The sequence below is a fragment of the Apodemus sylvaticus genome, chromosome 3 (assembly GCF_947179515.1).
Source record: "Apodemus sylvaticus chromosome 3, mApoSyl1.1, whole genome shotgun sequence".
NCBI classification, from domain to species: Eukaryota; Metazoa; Chordata; class Mammalia; order Rodentia; family Muridae; genus Apodemus; species Apodemus sylvaticus.
The window spans coordinates 123,603,948-123,624,929 of NC_067474.1; the positions used below are offsets into that span (position 1 = coordinate 123,603,948).

General features: G+C 43.5%; 1 protein-coding gene across 2 annotated transcripts in view; it reads right to left on the reverse strand.

Moving 5' to 3' along the window:
* Positions 1–638: 638 nt before the first annotated feature.
* The window catches only part of Zyg11b (zyg-11 family member B, cell cycle regulator), a 62,896-nt gene continuing 42,552 nt past the window's right edge, over positions 639–20,982 (reverse strand). For both annotated transcript variants that reach the window (XM_052176961.1, XM_052176962.1), the window contains 8 exons: positions 20,520–20,619; positions 20,243–20,293; positions 15,726–15,887; positions 15,580–15,627; positions 13,130–13,327; positions 12,952–13,004; positions 8,522–8,619; positions 639–7,180 (listed from right to left, as the gene is read on the reverse strand). In XM_052176961.1, coding sequence (XP_052032921.1) covers positions 6,990–7,180; positions 8,522–8,619; positions 12,952–13,004; positions 13,130–13,327; positions 15,580–15,627; positions 15,726–15,887; positions 20,243–20,293; positions 20,520–20,619 — 901 coding nt within the window. In that variant the 3' untranslated portion in view covers positions 639–6,989. The remainder of the gene's footprint in view (positions 7,181–8,521; positions 8,620–12,951; positions 13,005–13,129; positions 13,328–15,579; positions 15,628–15,725; positions 15,888–20,242; positions 20,294–20,519; positions 20,620–20,982) is intronic.

Below are 20,982 nucleotides of genomic sequence, written 5' to 3' on the forward strand. Positions count from 1 at the left end.
CCCAGAAATTCTGTGTTTTATTTTTTAAGGTTTTTTCAAAGTAGGGTTTCTCTAGCCCTAGCTGTCTTTGAACTCAATTTGTAGACAAGGCTGGTCTCAACCTTACGGAGGTGTGCCTGCCTCTGCCTATGGAGTGATTAAAGGTATACACCATCACCCAGCAGGAATTCTTTTTGGACTAACTGGACTTATTGTCCAGTTAGAATTAGGTATGGTCTTTGTCTTTGATCCCTGTAATAAGCACTATGGACTAATGTGGAACATTGTTGAATACTATTATTTATTCTTCTCCATTAAAATTAAATTCTCCAAAGGGTTTTAAAGCATGTCTGACGTTCCGTCTATCATTGAGGGATGAATCTAGACCTTTTCTTTTTTTTTTTTGAGGTGAAAAGAGGTATCACTACATCACACAGGCTGGTGTTGGACTTGAGCCTCCTGTTTCAATCTCCCCAAGTACTGGGATTACAGGTGTGTACCAACTGGCAAGCCTGGTTCTAGCATAAGTATTTCACTAAGGAGATGTTCTAGTAGAAAGACTTTTGCAGATTTCTGAAAACACAATAGATTACTAATATAGAGTTTGGCTTAATACTAAATTTCAAAGTATCTGAAGTGAAAGTAGACCACACTTTACATAAAATTTGTAACATTTATTTAGGCAAAAAAAAATCTCACTCTGTACATACAACATTAATACTTCAGTGAGTTCAATCTGAATACACAGCATGATTTACGGGCAGAATGCTCCTGTGCACCAGGCCGTAACTACAACTCCTTCAGCCCAGACAATCCAGAATTGTATCTGAAATGCACACACATTCAACTTTCTAATGGGTTTTGCATTTCTTGGAAAGTTAAATCCCATCAGAATTCAAGCAAAAGACAGCTTCTCACATGCATGCTTCTCACATGTCCATACTTTGACAGAGGAATCCTAAACATCAGAGATTTTGTCATTAATTTAGTTACTGTTTTGGATTTTTCAGACAGGGTTTTATGTAGCCCAAGATGGCCTGGACCTCATCCAGTAGCTCAGGCTGGCCTCCCAACTCACAATCCTGCTCTGCCTCTGCTGGAGAAGGTAATGTTGGTTACATTTGTTATATTTACTTCTCTATTACTGTGGAGCATGAGTGTACACCATACACACACGGAGACCAGAGACAACTTGTGAGACTCAGTCCTCTCCGTCCACCATGAGGACCACTCCTACCGTAGCAAACTGAACTCAGGCTTGGCAGGAAGCACCTTTACCTACTGAGCCATCTCGCTGACCCACAAGTCAGTGACTTAAAAAACGTTTCTGCCTACTATCTGAGAATTCAAATTTTCACGTTGATTTTTAGAGGAAAAATGCTGTGAAAGACTTCCCTTCATGAAAGTGTCTTAGACTTTTCATTAATTAAAGAGTATCTTGCTCCAAAGTTGATTAAAATAAGGTTAAAAGAGCCTGGTGTGTTGGCACATGCCTTTGATCCCAGCATTCGGGAGGTAGAGGCAGACCTGGTCTACATAGCAAGTTCCAAGACAGCAAGAGCTACACACATTTGACTCATACATTTGAGTCTTACTCTGACTCAATAATGAACAAAAAAACCTTTAAAAAACTCAATTTTTTTCCATAAAGTAAGCCCAAAATCAAGTCTTTACCATTAATGAAATAGATTTATGATTTGCCACAAAATATCTTTGACAAATTTTAAAAATTATATATATTCCCCCTAAACCCCAAGACAGGGCTTCTCTGTGCATCCCAGGTTGTCCTTACTCTGTAGACCAGGCTGGCCTCTAACTCAAGAAGTCTGCCTGCTTCTGCCTCTGCCTCCTGAGTGCTGGGATTAAAGAGTGCACCAGCACACTCAGCTACAATTATCTTTTTGAGGCTGGATTGTATTATGTTGCCAAGTCTCATTTTAAACTTGTAACTTACTTAAGTCCTCAAATGATCCTCCTGCTTCAGCCTCCCTTGTAGGCATAGACCAAGGAGGTGCAGAAGTCAGGGTCTCCCTGATCCACCACTGGCACATTAGGGTCACAAGCATAAGCTACCACACTGCTGGCATATTTGTACTTGTCATTGATCTGACTGCCAGCTAGGCTGTGTCCTAAAGAGGCACCCTGTCAGCACAGTAGTAAGAAACTGCATTCAGTTTTGCATAATTATTTTCTTTTAAAAGTAGAGCAGAGGAAAGGTGGGAGAAAGTTCTGTCTTAGGCTATTAGTCATCAGTGTCTTAGGTTAAATCTGGGAAATAAGCAACTGCATGTACTATGGCGTGCCACATCATGCAAAGTCCATGAAATTCTAGGTAACACAAGCCGTGATGAGCCTAAAACCCAGTGCAAACTTCTCTACCATACTCTTATTCCTATCACTGGTGGAGTTTGCATCATTACTAAAATGAACACTTTAATGAGTTAACACTGAAAATCAAAACTGTCAACACACAGCCAATGACAAGGACTAAACATCCAATATCCACGAGTTAAACAAAATCATCTGAAATCATACATAGGGTTTAAGAAGGAAAACAGTTTGCAAACCTCTCTGGAAGCAGTCTCAGAGCAGGTCTGACCCAAAAAAAATCTCTCTACATAAATATGTAGATAAAACTGGAAGAGCCCACATCAGCTGAGAGTAGGCATTTAATCTATGCCTTTAGCTTATTAACACTGTTTAAAACCCAATTAGAGTCCCATAATAACCAACTAATAAAAGTGTGTCCTTGGAGACAAGACACTGCAGGTTACCATTACAAAATGATTCATCTCTGTTACTACTTCTCCCTTTGTCAACTTTGAATATGGTTATTTACTGTTCTAAGCTTGGGGGAGGAGGAGGATGCATTCTGAAACACGGCAAGCCAGGTTTGGTGCATTCCCACAATCCCAGCACTCAAGAGGTCTGAGGGCAGCATGGAATACATGTCAAGATTCTACCTCAAAAAAGGCAAAAGAGAGCTGGGGACAGTGGCCCATGACTGTAACCCCAGCACAGCATGGGGAGGCAAACAGTACAATGTCATCCTCAGAAGCACAGTGAGCCTGAGACAACCTGGGCTACAAAAGACCCTGTCTTAAATATAAAACAAAACGGAACCAAAGCTGAGTGGAATTTACTGTTCCTTCATTGATCCTGATTTGGCACATTAAATGTTTTCATCAGCATGCACCAAAGGAGACCTATGGTCAAAGAGCATCAGAGACAAGCCAGTGCATATTAACATGCCATCAAGCCACCAAAGTAGTAAGATCAATAGTCACTGTGTCCACCCCCATTCTTGATTTATGGTTTTACTGATACAAAAAGAAAACATTAACTATCTTCTCTTTTTCTGACAGTAGGGGCTCAACTCAGGGTACTCACTCCAGTGCTGAGCTGAGTTGCACTCTCCACCCCGAAGGAAAACAACTTCAGAGTCCAAAGACCATGGCAAAAATGTGTTTGGTACACAAAACCCAGATGCTTTGATTTGCTATATTTTGCTTTATTCAACTCCAGTCTTGCAAAGTCTAATAATCCTGTTCCTCTCTGGAAGGATGCTGGGGACTAAAGCTGGGTCCTTGTGAATGTATTTCTTTCAGCAGATACAAGTCTTGGTATTCCTGACCCAATGGCTTGTGTCTGAGTATACTGATGAGTTAGTTCAACAAGGTCATTCAGGTTAGTCTAAACTATGCCTGAAAGCACACCACTAGGCCAGTGGCTTCAGAAGTATCACCAAGTACAAATGGGAGGCCCATAGAAGCTGACTAGACATTTGTAATTTATAAACACATATGTGTTTACTACATTTTAGCTATATTCAGGACTTTATTGAAAATTCTTAGTGACAGTTTTAAGAACCATCCCAGAGCCAGGCAGTGGGGTGTGCACACCTTTAACCCCAGTACTCTGGAAGCAAAGATGAGCACATCTCTGAGTTTGAGGTCAGCCTAGTTTACAGAGGGGCAGCCAAGGCTTCACAAAGAAACCCTGTCTTGAAAAACAAAAACAAAACAAAAAAAGAACCATCCCATAGCCAGACATGGTAGCACATGCCTGGAATCCTACCACTTACTTGGGAATGTCAATTGAATGAGATCAATACAGACTACAGCCTTGGGTCTACACATAGTTAAGACTCTTATCTCAAACACCAAAATATTGAGCTGGGAGGTGGTGGCGCACACCTGTAATCCCAGCACTCTGGGAGGCAGAGGCAGGCAGCGGATTTCTGAGTTCAAGGCCAGCCTGGTCTACAGAGTGAGTTCCAGGGCAGGGTTATACAGAGAAACCCTGTCTTGAAAAAAACCAAATCCAAAACACCAAAAAAAAAAATAAAGTATATATACATACATTATGTATGTACATACATAATGTATGTATATATACATATACAAAAATATGTACATATATACATACATGTATAATACACACCACCACCCAACAAACAAAAATAAAAAACACAGAGGCACTAGCAGCTTGTTTTACTTGGGATACGGTCACTTTGAGTTTGTGGGTTTGTTTGTTCTAAGTTGTTTTGCAATCTAGCCTTGGCTGGCCTAGGAAGTATGAATTAAATTGGTTTTGCACCTTCATGTGTCAGGCTACTCAGAATTTGACCACTTCTTGTTCTGCTTCTCCAGGTAGGATGTCAGATAACCAATGCTGGTTCTAAATTTGCTAAGTAGCTGTTGATACTGGGATTACAGGTGTACACTACCACACCTGACTCTATTTTTCGGAAACTTTGTAAAAGCAAGATTAGTAACAGCCTATAAGAACATGTACTTTTGTCCTGACACTTGATATCAAAGTTCTCAAGTATTTCACAAGAGTGCTATGTAAGCTTGGCAGGTCAACACCACAAGCTTGCTAGTTATTGCAGACTATATCGTACTGTCAGGATTTTGTCTTAGACATTAAAATTAAGGGGGAAATGTCAACAAAAAGCAAAAACTATACCTCTGAAAGAATTTTCTTTTTTTCTAAATGTGTTTAAGTATAAAAACTGCATCTTCTGTGATAGAGGCTGCTGAGATAAGCATCACTAGGTAGCCCAGGCTAGCCTCAAAAGGACAATCTTGTCTTTAGTGGTGGACCACTACTTTGAGCAACCATGTTCAAAATGTACCTTATAGCTTTCTTGAGTAAAAATGTACCTTATAGCTCTCAAAAACCCTTGACCAATTCTATGTGTCTGTTTTCTTCCAGTTTGATTCAGTATCATCACTATGAAGGAAGTCTGAAACATTCAAGGCCAAGGACTGCAACAGTAGTATGAAACATGGATCAGACATGTTAATGCATACTATCAGTGAGCCACTGGTCACTCTTGTAGTCCAGGCTAGCTTAGAACTCATATTCCTCTCATCTCTGTTTTCCTCAAACTAGGGTGCAGGTGCACGCTCAGATGCACATCTTAAGCTAGCTCCTTTTTAAACTTAAATAATCCTGAGTTACTTTAAAACTCTGCTGAAAACATTTTAGACATGTGAATGTCATCAGAAGAGATTTCAGATTAGACCTATTTACAAAACAAGATGTGAGTGTCCTTGTTTGTTTTGAGATGGGGTCTTGCTATCTAGTCCATGATGACCCTGAAAGACACCTGATCCTTAGTGTTTTGAATTAAGGGCAAGTGCCACAAAGACCCCCTTAAAATAAAAACTTTGTTTTGTTTCGTGAGGAAGGGACTTCCAGGTTGGCTTGTAGCTCTGTGGCCTAGCTTACCTCCAACTGGAATCCTGTCTCGCCCTTGCCGTTCCTGGATTATAGGTTTGAATTATTCCCAACCTAAAATTATAGTGGAAATTAAGTTTGTTGCTGACTTGCTGCCTCCTGGGTTCATAGGATGATAACTTAGTCTTCCTGTATCAATTATCTTAAAGAAAAGACAACTGCCTAAAAAAATAATCCATCAAAAACATTTCCTCTTATCCAGCCGACTACACATCTAATCATCCTGCAGCCACCCATTCTTCCCTTACATCCTTTTCTAACATGAACACATAATGAAGATGCACTCCATGTCACTTTCTATCTCAGGCTGCCCTCAAACTCACTGCACTCCTGCTGCTCAGGTTCCTGAGTGTTAAGATCGCAGGCATGAGCCACTAAATGCCTGACAAATAAACAGATTTGAACAGAAGAAACATTGAACTTTTTGTTGTGTGTGGTGCTGGGTACTGAATTCATACATTCTAAGAACATATGCTACCACTGAGCCACACTCCAAATCATGTTTAAGTTTTTGCAACAAATTTTCTGTTGTCCATTGTAAGTAAGCAAATTAATTCCAAGCATAGTCTTGACTCCACTTGAGTAAGAATGACCTTGGAAAAGAAGGGACAGCAATGGTCTGTGCTTCCAGCCTTCAGCTCCCGCCTTAGCAGAGGAACACCAGGAGAACCTTCTCCATTTCCAGAGCTATACCACAAAAGCTATTTCTAATTCCTTTTCAACTCTGCCCTTCTTTCATGGTCTGTCTTTCTTTTATAATCCTTTGACTACCATTCATGCTCCTGACAGCAAGAAGATTCTAGAAATACAACAGCTTCCACTCACACAAAGAAGGGCATCTTGTGAAAGATACACGGAGAATGGGGGCATTTTTACAGAAGCAATATAAAATTATAGGGAGGTGGGGCTGAAGTCAAGTCAGCGGCCTTGCTCACTGCAAGGAAGGTCTGCGTAAGAGTGCGTGCAACTTATCATGAAACTGTAGGATTTCAAGCACAGGTTAAGTTCAAACACTGAAAGATTTCCTAAGAGACAATATTGAAGGAAGACCTTTCTTGCTTCATAAGTTAAAAGTCACAAAAGAAATCAGACTGTTCACATGGGCAGTACTGTACATTACCGATTCCAAATGGATCACAGGACTCTTACCACAGACACCCCCCCCCCGCCCCGCCCCCAAACACCAGAGAGCACGCTATTCCAAATGAACCAACCAAAAAATGCTTCTCATTGTTTGTTCGTTACCCAACTATCTATGGCTATCAATTCAGTCGGGCCTGCGGCTGCTTTTTACAGGGAGGGGGCCTTCCATGGCGCACAATGTGTTTCTCTAAACTGTCCAGAATGGCAACAGCGATCTGCTGGACATAGGGATCTGTCTGCTCATGTTCTTTGATGTTGTACAAATGCTGCAGTCCTCCCTCTTCAATCAGCATGCTGCAATATCTTGACGCTGAAAGAAAACAAGAAAAATGTTTTAAAATTATCCAACAAACAAAACAAGTTCTTCAGAGCTTAAAATAACAAAAAGCACATCACGCACATCATTCATGGCGGTGCATGGAGCAAATCCCTCAGCCTCCACAAATCCCTCAGCCTCCACAAAACAAATCAAAGACTCACGAGTCAGGTCTCTTATCATCTCCACTTTATTCCCTTGAATCCAGGAAATCTTTTTTTAAAAGTTGTTTTATGTGTATGGGTGTTCTATATATGTATGTCTGTGTACCACCCCCCCCTTGCATGCTAGAGCCCAGAAAAGGGTATCAAATCCCCTGGAACTGTATTTTTAGATGGTTAAGCCTGAATTCTAATCCTAGAACTCACATAAAAAGGCATGGCCATGTGTATCTGTAACCCAGCATCATGGGACAGAGAAAGGAAGGTCCTAGGAAGCCCCTGGACAGCAAACTTCTGGTTCAGAAGGCAGAAGGCAATGAAGGAAGACACTCGTGCAGGCTTTGAATATATACACATGTGCCCACAAAGCCATATAGACACCACATACACATATACACTAAAAAGTAAATGTACTTTAAAAAAAATCAATGCACATGCCTTTAATCCTAGCATTTGGGAGGCAAAGGCAAGTGGATCTCTGTCAGCTCAAGGCTAGCCTGATCTACACAGAGAAACCTATTTCAAACAAAACACAAAAGAGTGAAATATATACTTAAAAATGACTTTCTGGATTCAGATGGTAGTGGCACATGCCTTTAATCCTAGCATGGCAAATCTCTGTTCCAAGCCAGCCTGGTCTACAGAGTGAGTTCCAGTACAGCCTGGGCTACACAGAGAGGCCCTGTGTCAGGAAAAAGAGGGGGAAAGGGCCTTCTATCCAGGTAATGTGGCACACAACTTTAGTGCCAGCATTCGAGAGGTAGAGGCAGGCACATACTGAGTTTGTGGCCAGCCTGGTCTACAAAACCAGTTCAAAGACAGCCAGAGCTACACAGAAAAACCTTGTTTCAAAAAACAAAAGAAACATAAAACAAAGGTTTTCTGGAGGCTGAGATGTTCAGCAGTAAAGAGCACATGACACATGGTGGCTCACAGCTGTCTCTAACTCTAGTTCCAGGGAATTCGATCGTATGTAAGTGGTGTACAGACACAGACAGCAAAACACCCACACCTATAAACTCTCTGCAGAGTTTATGGCCGGCCTGAGCCACAGAGTGTTCTATACCAGCTTGTCAGAAGTACAGAGAAAAAACTCAACCATCTTTCACCCCCCAAAATGACTTTCTGTAAAGGAGAATTTAATTGGAACCATAGTTCTACTCTTGGTACATACGATTCTTGCTGCAGACATGTTGCATGGCCCAAACTGCCCACAGCTGGACTCCAGGAGTTGTAAAACAGCCAAGTAGTGGAAAGAATGGATTAAAGGACCTAAACGTTAAAAAGAATCAAAGTTACATTTTACACAAAGCATCATTTTCTAGGTAGTGATTCTTATAGCCTTAAGAAAACGCACGCCACTCCTAGACTGACACGCAGGAGCAGCACGCACCTTCACTTTCCCAGGCCTATTTCAGAAAGGACTGCACTGAGAGAGACCTTGGTCCACCAGAGGGTGTAAAGCACTGTAATAAGGAAAGGGAGGGAAGGGAGTGTGGATCTTTCAAAAGCTTTTCTTTTTCTTTTTTGGTCTTCCCAACTCAGATATCCGAAAAAAACACATTTTAAAATCAGTCAGAAGGCCAAGTATGGTGCACACACCTTTAATTGGGAGGCAGAGGCAGATGAATCTGTGAGTTTGGTCTATGGGGTGAGTTCCAGAATGCCATGGTGATATACAGAGCCCCTGTCCTAAAATGCAGGTGGAGAGGCAGAAGTAACGGCTACCACATATTAACAAAGAGAACAATTCATCAAGGATACAGAACACTGTAAATAAATATGCACAAAGGCAGCTGGGGCCATGAGCGCCATGAAACAGCACAGTCTGAGCTACATAGACCAGCGATCTGAAAAGGTCCTAGAGAAGCAGACACACCCCAGAGCAGTGATAAGAAACAATAAGCAGGGTGACATTTATGAACACAAAGACTAAAAACAATGCACAGAATCAATCAAACAAGAACTTGCTGCCTAGCAAAATAAAGTTGACAGTTCACTTAGCTAAACTAACCAAAAGAGATCCAATTAATACAATTAATGGTTAAAGGGGTACAACAAATTACAACAAAGTGCAGAGGATTGTTAGAGAGTATTTTAAAAAATTGTATTATGGAAAATCGGAAAAAATGGATAAAATTCTAAATGACCTACTAAAACTAAGCCAAGGGGACACAGAGACTTAAAACAGACCCATAAGCTGGGTGGCAGTGGTGCACACCTTCAAGTCCAGCACTCAGGAGGCAGCAGCACAAGAATCTTGGTGAGTTCAAGGCCAGCCTGGTCAACAGAGTCTAGGATGGACAAGGCTAAAGGGGGAAAACTGTCTTGAAAAATAAACAAACAAACAAAACAAAAACAAAAGCCCTAGATTTGTAACAAGCAAAATGTTTTCCAGTCCAGAGGGAGGAGGGGGCTGGGCTCAGCACTGCGCACACCTTCAATCTTAGCAAGGGGAGGCAGATGAAGCCCAGGGAGCTAAAGGTCTACACAGTGAGTTCCAGGTCAGCCAGGGCTACAGTAAACCTTGTCTAAAACAAAACCAAAAACCAACCACCCACCAAAGCAAAACAAAGAAGTACGTTTAGAAGATCTAGCTGGGTTCATTCCTAGGGATTCAGGACAGCTCAATATACACACGTAAGTAAATATTAGATCACATAACGAAGACTTGAGGCCTTCACAAAGTTCAGCTTTCATGATAAAAGTCTGAAGAAACTAGGCTGATATAAGCCTACAGCCCACATTATACCAAATAACCCCCCAAGTATTTCTTTCAAAACTAGGATTAAGACAAAAGTGTCCATTTCTCCATTGTTATTTATTTTGGGACTCTTACATGTTAACTAAAGAAATAAGACAAGGAAATAAAATAAGTAGGGCATAGGAGGAAGAAGAAAACCAAATTATTTCTACTTGCAGGTAATTCTTAACAGTTGCAGCAAAATAGCAGCATAAAACCCCAGCATCACCAAATCAGTAGACTTTCTATATAGCATTTGCAAATTTGTTGAGAAATAGCTCAAGGACAAAATTCCATTCACAATAGCTTCATAAAAGGTAAGATACCCAGAAATAATCATAGCCAGGGAAGTAAAAACTTTTAGGATAAAGACCATGGGAATCTGAAAAAGACGCTGAAAGATAGAAGACTTCCAGGCTCATGTGTTGGAATTAATATTGTGAAGATGGTCACATACTGAAAGCTATCTATAGATTCAGTATAATCTCTATGAAAAATCCAATGACATTCTTCACAGAACTAGAAAAGCAATCCTTACGTTCTCATGAAAATACAAGAGCAGGCCTATGACATGACCTCTAGGGTAAACACTAACAGGCCAAGCCTTATGAGAAACTTTAGCTCCCAACCTAGAACAGAAGACAGGGATTCCCCAGGCTTTCTTCCGACTATCTAATGTACATCGTGGTAGTGGACAAGGACACACAATGTAGAGGGTGGTTCTGATGCTAAGGTCCTGTTCCCCAATTGATTCCTGATCGATCAGTAAAAATGCCAGGGGCCAATTGCTGGGGGAAGGAAAGCTGAGAGTCGCACATGCAGGGCTATCCCCGGAGGCAGGCTAAACCATGCAGGGGAGGAAGAGATTGTGGCCTTGGCTCATGGGGAGAAAAGGTAATCATCCATGTGGGATTGCAGGTACAGCAGCCATGGGCTGGTTCCCCAGATGAGAGATTAGAAACATAATAAACTGAGGGCAGATTTAGAAAGCTGAACAAGGAGAAGGTAACTGAGCAACTAAAGCGGAGGACTTAGGGTGCTAGCTTAGAGTATTGGGAAGGGCACGCTAGCTGCGGGAGAGCAGAAGTGCCCAGCAATTGAGCCATAAGGCAGGTTGAAAAATAAGCTAATGTAATCGTGAGTCTTTCATCCATGGGTCCGCGGGAACCTGGGCAGGGCTGGTATGTTGGCTGGCCGGAGCTTAAAGTGGGTAACACTACAACATAACACACACAAATAATAATCTACTTTTAAAAACAAACAAAGATCCTGAATGCCAGAGCAATCTAAGCAGAAGGAGCAATGCTGGAGACAGCAGACTCTGACCCCACCTGACCACAGACCCATGAACAACAAACAGCACAGTATGGGTATAAACCCAGACAGGCGGGCCAGTGGAATAAAAAATAATTCAGAAATAAAGCTACAAAGCTATAGCCACCACTGTTGACAGCGGTAACAAAGACAAATATTAGAACATTCATATAAATCTAAGAGAGAAGAGAAGAGAAGAGAAGAGAAGAGAAGAGAAGAGAAGAGAAGAGAAAAAAAACCACAAACATTGGGGAAAAATAAGTCTTAAAAAAAAAAAAGGTGCTGAGAAAACTGGATAGCCACGTGAGAAAGAATGAACTCAGCCCTGAGATGCTTTAGTGTGGAAGTGATGCACCAAGCCTGATAACATGTGTTTGTCCCCAAACATGTGCTGTGACACACACTAAATAAAATGTGAAAATAAAAACAAAACATTTCCCCATGACAGGGTCTCTCTATGTAGCTCTGGATGGCCTGAAACTTGCTTAATAGACCAGGATGGTCTCCAACTGGGGGATTAAAGGCAAACACCATGATACCCAACCTTACAACAATTTTTTAAAAGCTTCTGTCCAGGAAACAATGAGCAGAGCTTAACCTATAAAATGGGAGAAAATTTTGCATGGGTCTGAACAAACAAATATGAGTTTAAAAACTGTTGACGAGGGGCTGGAGAGATGACTGTCTTCCAGAGGATCTAGGCTAGATTCCCAGCATCCACATGGTGGCTCACAACCATTTGCAACTCCAATTCCAGAGGATCCAATGGCCTCTGAGGTCAATGCATGCACCATAGTGCACAGAGATACAATTAGGCAAAACACCATACATATAAAATTAAAATAAAATCTCAAAAAACTAAAGAAATCAAAAACATACCAACATGTAAGAAGTAGCCAATAAAAGTCAAATGTAATAAAATTATGCAGCAATGGGAATATTTAAGACAGTAAGTTGCCTATCCTATTATCTAACTGTCATAGGACTTAGCCTTCCAGAATGCCGGTTTTGCTGTTGTTTGGGGGGAGGTAGGATGGGAGTTAAGTGACAGGGTCTCATGTATCCCAGGCTGGCCTCAAGCTTGCTGTGTAGCCTCGGATCACCTTCAACTTCTGATCTCCTTGGCTCTACTGCCCAGCATTAGCACTACAGGCATGGGCTGCCTGCCACGCTCAGTTGATGTAGTGATGGGGTCACAAACCCAGGATTTTATGAATGATAGATGCATTCTACCAGGCATATAACCCCAGCCCTGGTCATCTTTAAATTTAAAGAGCAGATATATTTCAGAGATCTGCCTTCAATAATATAGAATAAAGGAATGATGAATGAATAGTAGAAAATAAATCAAAATATTTTTTAAATCCACCTTGAAAGAGGGTTTCAATAGCCCTATAGCCCAGACTAGACTGGAATCTGGCGGTACTGCCTCAGCCTCCACAATGAGCAACTACTTTTCTTTATTGAAAAACAGTACTACGAGATTGTACTTGAAGTAAAGATTATAAGAAAAAATGACAAGATTACCTAATAATCATGCTAATTACCTGTATGCTACCATCTCACACTCTGGAGTCGGCCATTTCAAAATAGCTGAATGCTAGAAGACACAAGGCATAAGATATGTTACAATATATATTTAACTATTACTATATTATGAACCTTTCATATTTAACCATTACAAATGTAGTTTGCATCATTCCAGAAAACACCAAATGACTCTACCAAATCATCAAGAAGAGAATTCCTCTGGCTTCGGCTCAAGGTCCATGCTTGTTCACCTCTCGAGATTAAGTGGGCGATAATTCCAGCTGCAAAGTAACTGACTTCTACTTCAACACTGTGGAGGAGACTGCTGATGTGGTCTATAAAATCCTTCCACATTAGCTCAGAATGCAGCTCTTGTACTTCAGCTATGTTGTTCTGAGAGAAAAAGAAGGTATAAAAGTTAGTCTTCCATGATGGAGGCAGCTACAGAGCTGTTCTCAGACTACACCTCAGGTACCAGTGGTGCTCTCTGATGAAGCTCGCAAGCCAGCAGTCTGTGGCTGAAGGAAGGGCACCCATGGCAGCTGAGGGACAATGTCCCCACGGTCTTGCAGGCTTAAACACTTGATGAACAACTGATGACACTGTCAGAAGGCGTAGGGGGTGTGGCCTTGCTGGAGAAGCTTGTCTCTGGAAGCCCAGAGACAAGGTTTCAAAGCTTTGCCACCATTCCAGTGCACCTGCCCCTTCTGTGTTGTGCTTCCAATTCAAGATGTGAATTCTCAACTCCTGTTCCTGACACCATCTTGCCACTGGCTGCCATCATAGACTCTTCTAAAAACATTTTTTTTTTAGATTTGTTTTTAATGTGAGTGCCTGAATCTATCTATGCACCAGCTCTGCCTACAGAGGCCAGAAAAGGGCATCAGATCCCTGGGACTAGAGCTACAGATCCTTGTGATTCTCCATGTGGATATATCTGGAGGAGCAACCAATACTATTACCCACTGAGCAAATCACCATGCACTTCCAGTCTCTGAATAGCTAATCCCCGTTTCCACTTCCCCAGTGCTGGCATCATGTGCTACCAAATTCTTTTTTACAAGACAGGGCTTCTCTGTGTAGCCCTAGCTGTCCTGGAACTCACTCTGTAGACAAGGCTGGCCTCAAACTCAGAGACCCACCTGCCTCTGCCTCCCAAGTTCTGGGATTAAAAGCGTGAGCCACCACTGCCCTGCCACACTCGTGCTATACAGAGGTAAAGACCAACGAAGGGCTTCATGCACGTTAGGCAGGCACTCACCAACTGAGCTACAGTTTTACCTCCTTTGTTTTTTATCATAGAGTCTTCCCAGGTAGTCTAGGCTACACTTGAACAAATGATGTAGCCCAGGTTTGCCTTCAACTATGATCTTACAACCTCAGCATCTTGAGTTCTGGCATTACAGAGTCCTGAGGCTGTATCCCATTTCATTTATTTATTATTTTGAGACAGGATCTTACTATATAGTCTGCCTGCGTTGGAATACACTGTGTAGACCAGGCTGGCCTCAAACTCACAGAGAGGTACTTGCCTCTGCCTCCTGAGTCCTAAGATTAAAGACTGCACCATCATACCAGGTTATCTTTTTTTGTTTGTTTGTTTTTTTCTTTTTTTGTTTTTTTGGATTTGGTTTCTCTATATAGCCCTGGCTGTCCTGGAGCTCACTCTGTAGACCAGGCTGGCCTCAAACTCAGAAATCCGCCTGCCTCTGCCTCCCAGAGTGCTGGGATTACAGATGTGCACCACCACTGCCTGGCCCAGGTTATCTTTTTAATTTAGTAATTAAATATAACTTTTTTGTTTTTTATTGTTGTTTGGAGGCAGGGTCTCTGTGTAGCTTTGGCTGTCCTGAAACCAGGCTGGCCTCGAATTCATGGAGATCTGCTTGCCTCATACACCACTATTACTTGGCTTTTTCTTTCTTTTTGAGACAGGTATCATGTAATCTTGGCTTTGCATCAGAGGATGCTTTGAATTTCTGATTCTACTGTCCCCACTCTTTACCTTCTGAGTACTGAGTATATATATATATATATATATATATATATATATATATATATATATATATAAAGAGAGAGAGAAAGAGAGATTCTTTAAGATTTATTTATTTACTATATATACGTACACTATAGCTGTCTTCAGACACTCCAGAAGAGGGCATCAGATCTCATTAGGGATGGCTGTGAGCCATCATGTGGTTGGTGGGATTTGAACTCAAGACCTTTGGAAGAGCAGTCAGCGCTCTTAAACACTGAGCCATCTCTCCAGCCCTATCCTTTTTTTATAGAAACTTTACATGATGCAGAGGATCAAATCAGGTTTCACGAATGCTAGGCAAGTACTCTCTACCAACTGGCCTACATTCCAATTTGTTCATTTATTTAGAGAGAGTGAGAACAAGTGTGTGTGTAGTGTGTGTGTGTGTATGTGTGTGTGTGTGTCTCAAATGAAGAGTCAAAAAACATCTTGCAGGTGTATTCTTTTCTTCCATCACGTGAATTCTAGAATCAACTCCTATCGGCAGGCTCAGCAGGAAATATCCTTAACAAGAGCAGTCTTGAGGGCCCAAGCAACAACTTTTAATATATACTCAGACAGAAAGTAATTATGGTTTAGAATATATCAGGAAAGGTTTATATCTTACCAAAAGTCCTAGAACTTTTTGTTGAATGGATGACTCGGTTGGGAAAGACTACAAAAGAAAGAGAAATGTATAACTATCTAAAGAAACAAATATAATAAAGAAATGCTTAAAGAAACTGTACAAACCATTAGGTAAATTCCCATTACCTCTAGAACCCTCATGAAGAGTTCCAACCCTTGATTTTCAATGAAGTGTCTGCACGTCGTTGGGGATTCATCTGTGAGGTTCCAAAGTGCACTCAAAGTAAATTTCAATGTAGTGTCCACGGAATTTTGATTAGTTTTCTGTTTCACTATTTGAAGAAGTTGCTAAAAGAAGGAAAAAGGAATTAAGTTTTTGTTATTGAATTGTTATAATTTGAGTTTACCAATAATCACAAATCCATGAGGACTAGTTCCCTAGCTTAAAGCATTCCCTGTAATGGTTCTTAAAAACGTAAACTATATTCATATCTAGTGTGTATGTGAATCACATCCACGCCAGAGGTCTGAGAACAATTTCCAGGAGTTGGTTTCCTAGGGACTGAGCTCACAGCTGGCAGGAAGCCAGCGCCATTGTTTTCTGAGCCATCTCAAGAGCTCCAGTTTGCTTTGGCATTTTTTATTTTTTTTTTCCTTTGGTTTTTTTGAGACAGGGTTTCTCTGTATATCCCTGGCTGTCTTGGAACTCACTCTATAGACCAGGCTGGCCTCGAACTCAGAAATCTGCCTGTTTGGCATTGTTTCTTAAAAGCAGTGCTGCTATTGCAGCCCAGGGCTAGGCAGCCTGACAGGAGCTACAGTCACTTAGGAAGACAGACTCTCAACTGAGAAATGCCTCCATAAGATTTGCCCATAGGCAATTCTGTAATACAGTTCCTCCATTAGCGACTGCTGTGAAAGGTCCACTGTAGTTGGTGCTCCTACTGAACAGGTAGTCCTAGGGATGCACAAGACAGCAGGCTGACCTCCTCAGCCTCAGCCTCTGACTTCCTCAGGGCCTCTGCATCAGTCCCTGGCTTTTCTCGATGACGGAGTGTAAGCTGTAAAATGAAATAAACTTTCTTCTCCAAGTTGATTGTGGTCATGGTGTTTTACTATAGCAACAGAAACCCTGAAGACAGTAGCAGACGCTAGCCTGTAAGTCAAGTCCTTCTGCCTCAGCCAACCATCCCTTAGTTTGGACCTTCATTTCTCCTTCGTACTCATCCCTTCATTTCCTTTTGCTTTTCTGTGAACACTTGTTAGTACATGTACGGAGCACCAAACTGTACTCTATGTAAGAAGAGCACTTGCTCTGCTCTCTTGCCTCTCTCTCTGAGCAAGGATGACTGAACACCTGTCCTTCAACTTCTGCCTCCCTCCCAAGTGCTGCACGCACAGGCTCCACAGCACAGGCTCCACAGCACAGGCTCCCACAGCACAGGCTCCACAGCACAGGCTCCCACAGCACAGGCTCCACAGCACAGGCTCTCACAGCACAGGCTCCACAGCACAGGCTCCACAGCACAGGCTCCCACAGCACAGGCTCCACAGCACAGACTCCACAGCACAGGTTCCACAGCACAGGCTCTCACAGCACAGGCTCCACAGCACAGGCTCCACAGCACAGGTTCCACAGCACAGGCTCCCACAGCACAGGCTCCCACAGCACAGGCTCCACAGCACAGGCTCCCACAGCACAGGCTCCCACAGCACAGGCTCCACAGCACAGGCTCTCACAGCACAGGCTCCACAGCACAGGCTCCACAGCACAGGCTCCACAGCACAGGCTCCACAGCACAGGCTCCACAGCACAGGCCGCACAGCACAGGCTCCCACAGCACAGGCTCCACAGCACAGGCTCCACAGCACAGACTCCACAGCACAGGTTCCACAGCACAGGCTCTCACAGCACAGGCTCCACAGCACAGGCTCCACAGCACAGGTTCCACAGCACAGGCTCCACAGCACAGGTTCCACAGCACAGGCTCCACAGCACAGGCTCCCACAGCACAGGCTCCCCCACAGCACAGGCTCCACAGCACAGGCTCCCACAGCACAGGCTCCCACAGCACAGGCTCCCACAGCACAGGCTCCACAGCACAGGCTCCCACAGCACAGGCTCCCACAGCACAGGCTCCCACAGCACAGGCTCCCACAGCACAGGCTCCACAGCACAGGCTCCACAGCACAGGCTCCCACAGCACAGGCTCCCACAGCACAGGCTCCACAGCACAGGCTCCACAGCACAGGCTCTCACAGCACAGGCTCTCACAGCACAGGCTCCACAGCACAGGCTCCACAGCACAGGCTCCCACAGCACAGGCTCCACAGCACAGGCTCCCACAGCACAGGCTCCACAGCACAGGCTCCACAGCACAGGTTCCACAGCACAGGTTCCACAGCACAGGCCCCACAGCACAGGCTCTCACAGCACAGGCTCCCACAGCACAGGCTCCACAGCACAGGCTCCACAGCACAGGCTCTCACAGCACAGGCTCTCACAGCACAGGCTCTCACAGCACAGGCTCCACAGCACAGGCTCCACAGCACAGGCTCTCACAGCACAGGCTCCACAGCACAGGCTCCACAGCACAGGCTCTCACAGCACAGGCTCCCACAGCACAGGCTCCACAGCACAGGCTCTCACAGCACAGGCTCTCACAGCACAGGCTCTCACAGCACAGGCTCTCACAGCACAGGCTCTCACAGCACAGGCCCCACAGCACAGGCTCTCACAGCACAGGCTCCACAGCACAGGCTCCACAGCACAGGCTCCCACAGCACAGGCTCCACAGCACAGGCTTCTGTGCTGCCGAGGACGCTCCTGGTCTCACTCACTGAGCTACATCTCCAGCCTTCTGCTTGCTTGGTTCCTTTCGTTTTTTTTTTTTGTTTTTTGTTTTGTTTTGTTTTTCCCCGAGACAGGGTTTCTCTGTGTAGCCCTGGCTATCCTGAAACTCACTCTGTAGACCAGACTAGCCTTGAACTCAAAAATATGCCTGCCTCTACCTCCAAGTACCAGGATTAAAGGTGTATGCCACCACCGCCCAGCCCTTTCCTTCCTTCATGTGTGTGCCTGTATGTCTCTGTGCATGTGAAAACACACACACACACACACCAATGAATGTACACTGAGCTTCTTTGGTCAGAAAAGAACTTGCAAAAGTTGGTTCTCTTCTTCTACCATTAGGTTCCAGGATTCCAGGGACTGAACTCAGGTTATCAGGTTTAGTGGCAGCTGCCTTTACTGCTGAGCCTTGAACCGAGTATCTTATTAGTCATAGCATACCATTATAACAAAACGTGGGACCGAAAATAAGGAAGAGGGAGCAGGGAGGTGGTGGCACACGCCTTTAATCCCAGCACTTGGGAGGCAGAAGCAGTAGGATCTCTGAGTTGGAGGCCAACCTGGTCTACACAAATTCCAGGACAGCCAAGGCTACACAGAGAAACCCTATCTGGAAAAACTAAAAGCAAAAGAAATCAAAATAAAAAAGGAAGAGGGAATGAAGGGAAACAAAACCAGTATTAATATTCAGCAAATACTACCTATTCATTTTCTAGGGATGTAAATCTAATCTAAGAAATAGGAAGTATTTTTTGGTCATTATCAACTTGATAAAAGAATTAGAAGGACGAGGCAGAGGTGGTGGCGCACGCCTGTAATCCCAGCACTTGGGATGCAGAGGCAGGTGGATTTCTGAGTTCGAGGCCAGCCTGGTCTACAGAGTGAGTTACAGGACAGCCAGAGCTATACAGAGAAGCCCTGTTTTGAAAAAAAAAAATGAAAAAACAAACAAACAAAAAAACAAACAAAAAAAGAAAAGAAAAGAAGGAAAAGGCTGGGCATGGTAATTCAGTCCTGTTCCCTCTTCAAGTCCCTCCTGGGCCACACACACAATGACAACAGAATTGAAATGTACACTGGGTATTAAGATAATAATGGCTTTGACATGCCTTCTTATTAGTTCTGTCTATATAAGCAGCCTAAGAAATGCGGCTTTGGAGAAAAGGCATGCCTTTACTTCCGGCTCTTGAGAATACCATGCATCAGGCTCTGGGTTCAATTTCAAAATGACAGAAGTAGCTATCATCATTACTCTTAACTCTGGTTATACGAAACATATTAAGTAGACTATTTTAAAATATTTTAATGTACTTTGACCCAAAATTAATGGGATATCTACATAGTTCCTAAAAGTCCTTGACCTCCACGTTTTTAGACAAGGTCTCATTAAGCAGCCTTGGCTAGCCTAGAATTCACTCTGTAGGCTAGTCTGGCCTTAACTAGAGAGATCCACTTGCCTGTCTCCCAGGTGCTAGGATAAAGACATGTACACCACGCTTAGTCACTGAGCCATCTCTCCAGCCCCTTCACTTTTTCTAAGTCAAAGTATTCAACTTTTTAAAAAATGTATTTGTAGAGCTAGGAATTGGCTAAGAGCACTTGGGCTCTCAAGAGGACCTGGGTTCAGTTCCCAGCACCCATATGGCAGCTCACAATCATTTGTAACTCTAGTCCTATGGGATTCAATGTGCTTTTCTGGCCTCTACAAGCACCAGACCACTTCTATATATTACACACATAAACATATGGAACCAAAGCATGCATGCATGCATATATATATATATAAAACAAATTTACTTAAATATTAAAAACAAACACTGTGGCGGCCTAAAACAAGGGACAGTAAACTTACCCTGACAATGAAGAGCTCGGCACCAAGCTGTGCAGTCTGTTCTGTAGACAGCTGGAAGCAAACACAAGACAAAGTAGATGTCTAAGAATTACCGGGTGCGAGTTCACTACAGATCACCCTAACAGCCTCTGCGGCCAGACTGAAGGCTCATTAACCCCCAACAGTGCGACATTAACAGTGAGCAGGGAGGTGGCAGGGGGAGGTGCGCTGGCTCCTGGGGCACTCTGCATGGGCCAGGGTGGCTGCCCTGGGACACCACTCAGCACAGCTCAGGTACCTTGGCAGCCAGGATGGAAATGATAGCCACTGCCATTCTCTGCATGTTCTGATCCTCGTGGTTGCAAAGCCACTGCATGACAAGCTTGGCCGCTTCAAACCTGGAAACACAAGAGAGTTTCCTCAGTCGGGGATAGCCAGGCATGGTTCAGGGAGCCAGATACGGGTGGACGGCACAAGCTGGGGTGTGTGAAGGACAGGGAAGCTTCCTCTTATCACCTGCCAGTGTGTTGGAAACGCTGCCTTCCTGGTTTCCTTCCTGTGTTGGGGACCCAGCGCTCCTCCACAGAGCTACAGCCCTTGCCCTTTATCTTATTTACTTATATTGCGTATTACTTTTATTTTACTTGCTAGTAGTGTGTCTGTCTACGGCGTGCACGTGGATGCGTGCTATGACATATACTGCTGCCCTCAGAGGACAGCTGCTGAGAAGGTGTTCTTTCCTTCCTCTCTGGGCTCTAGAG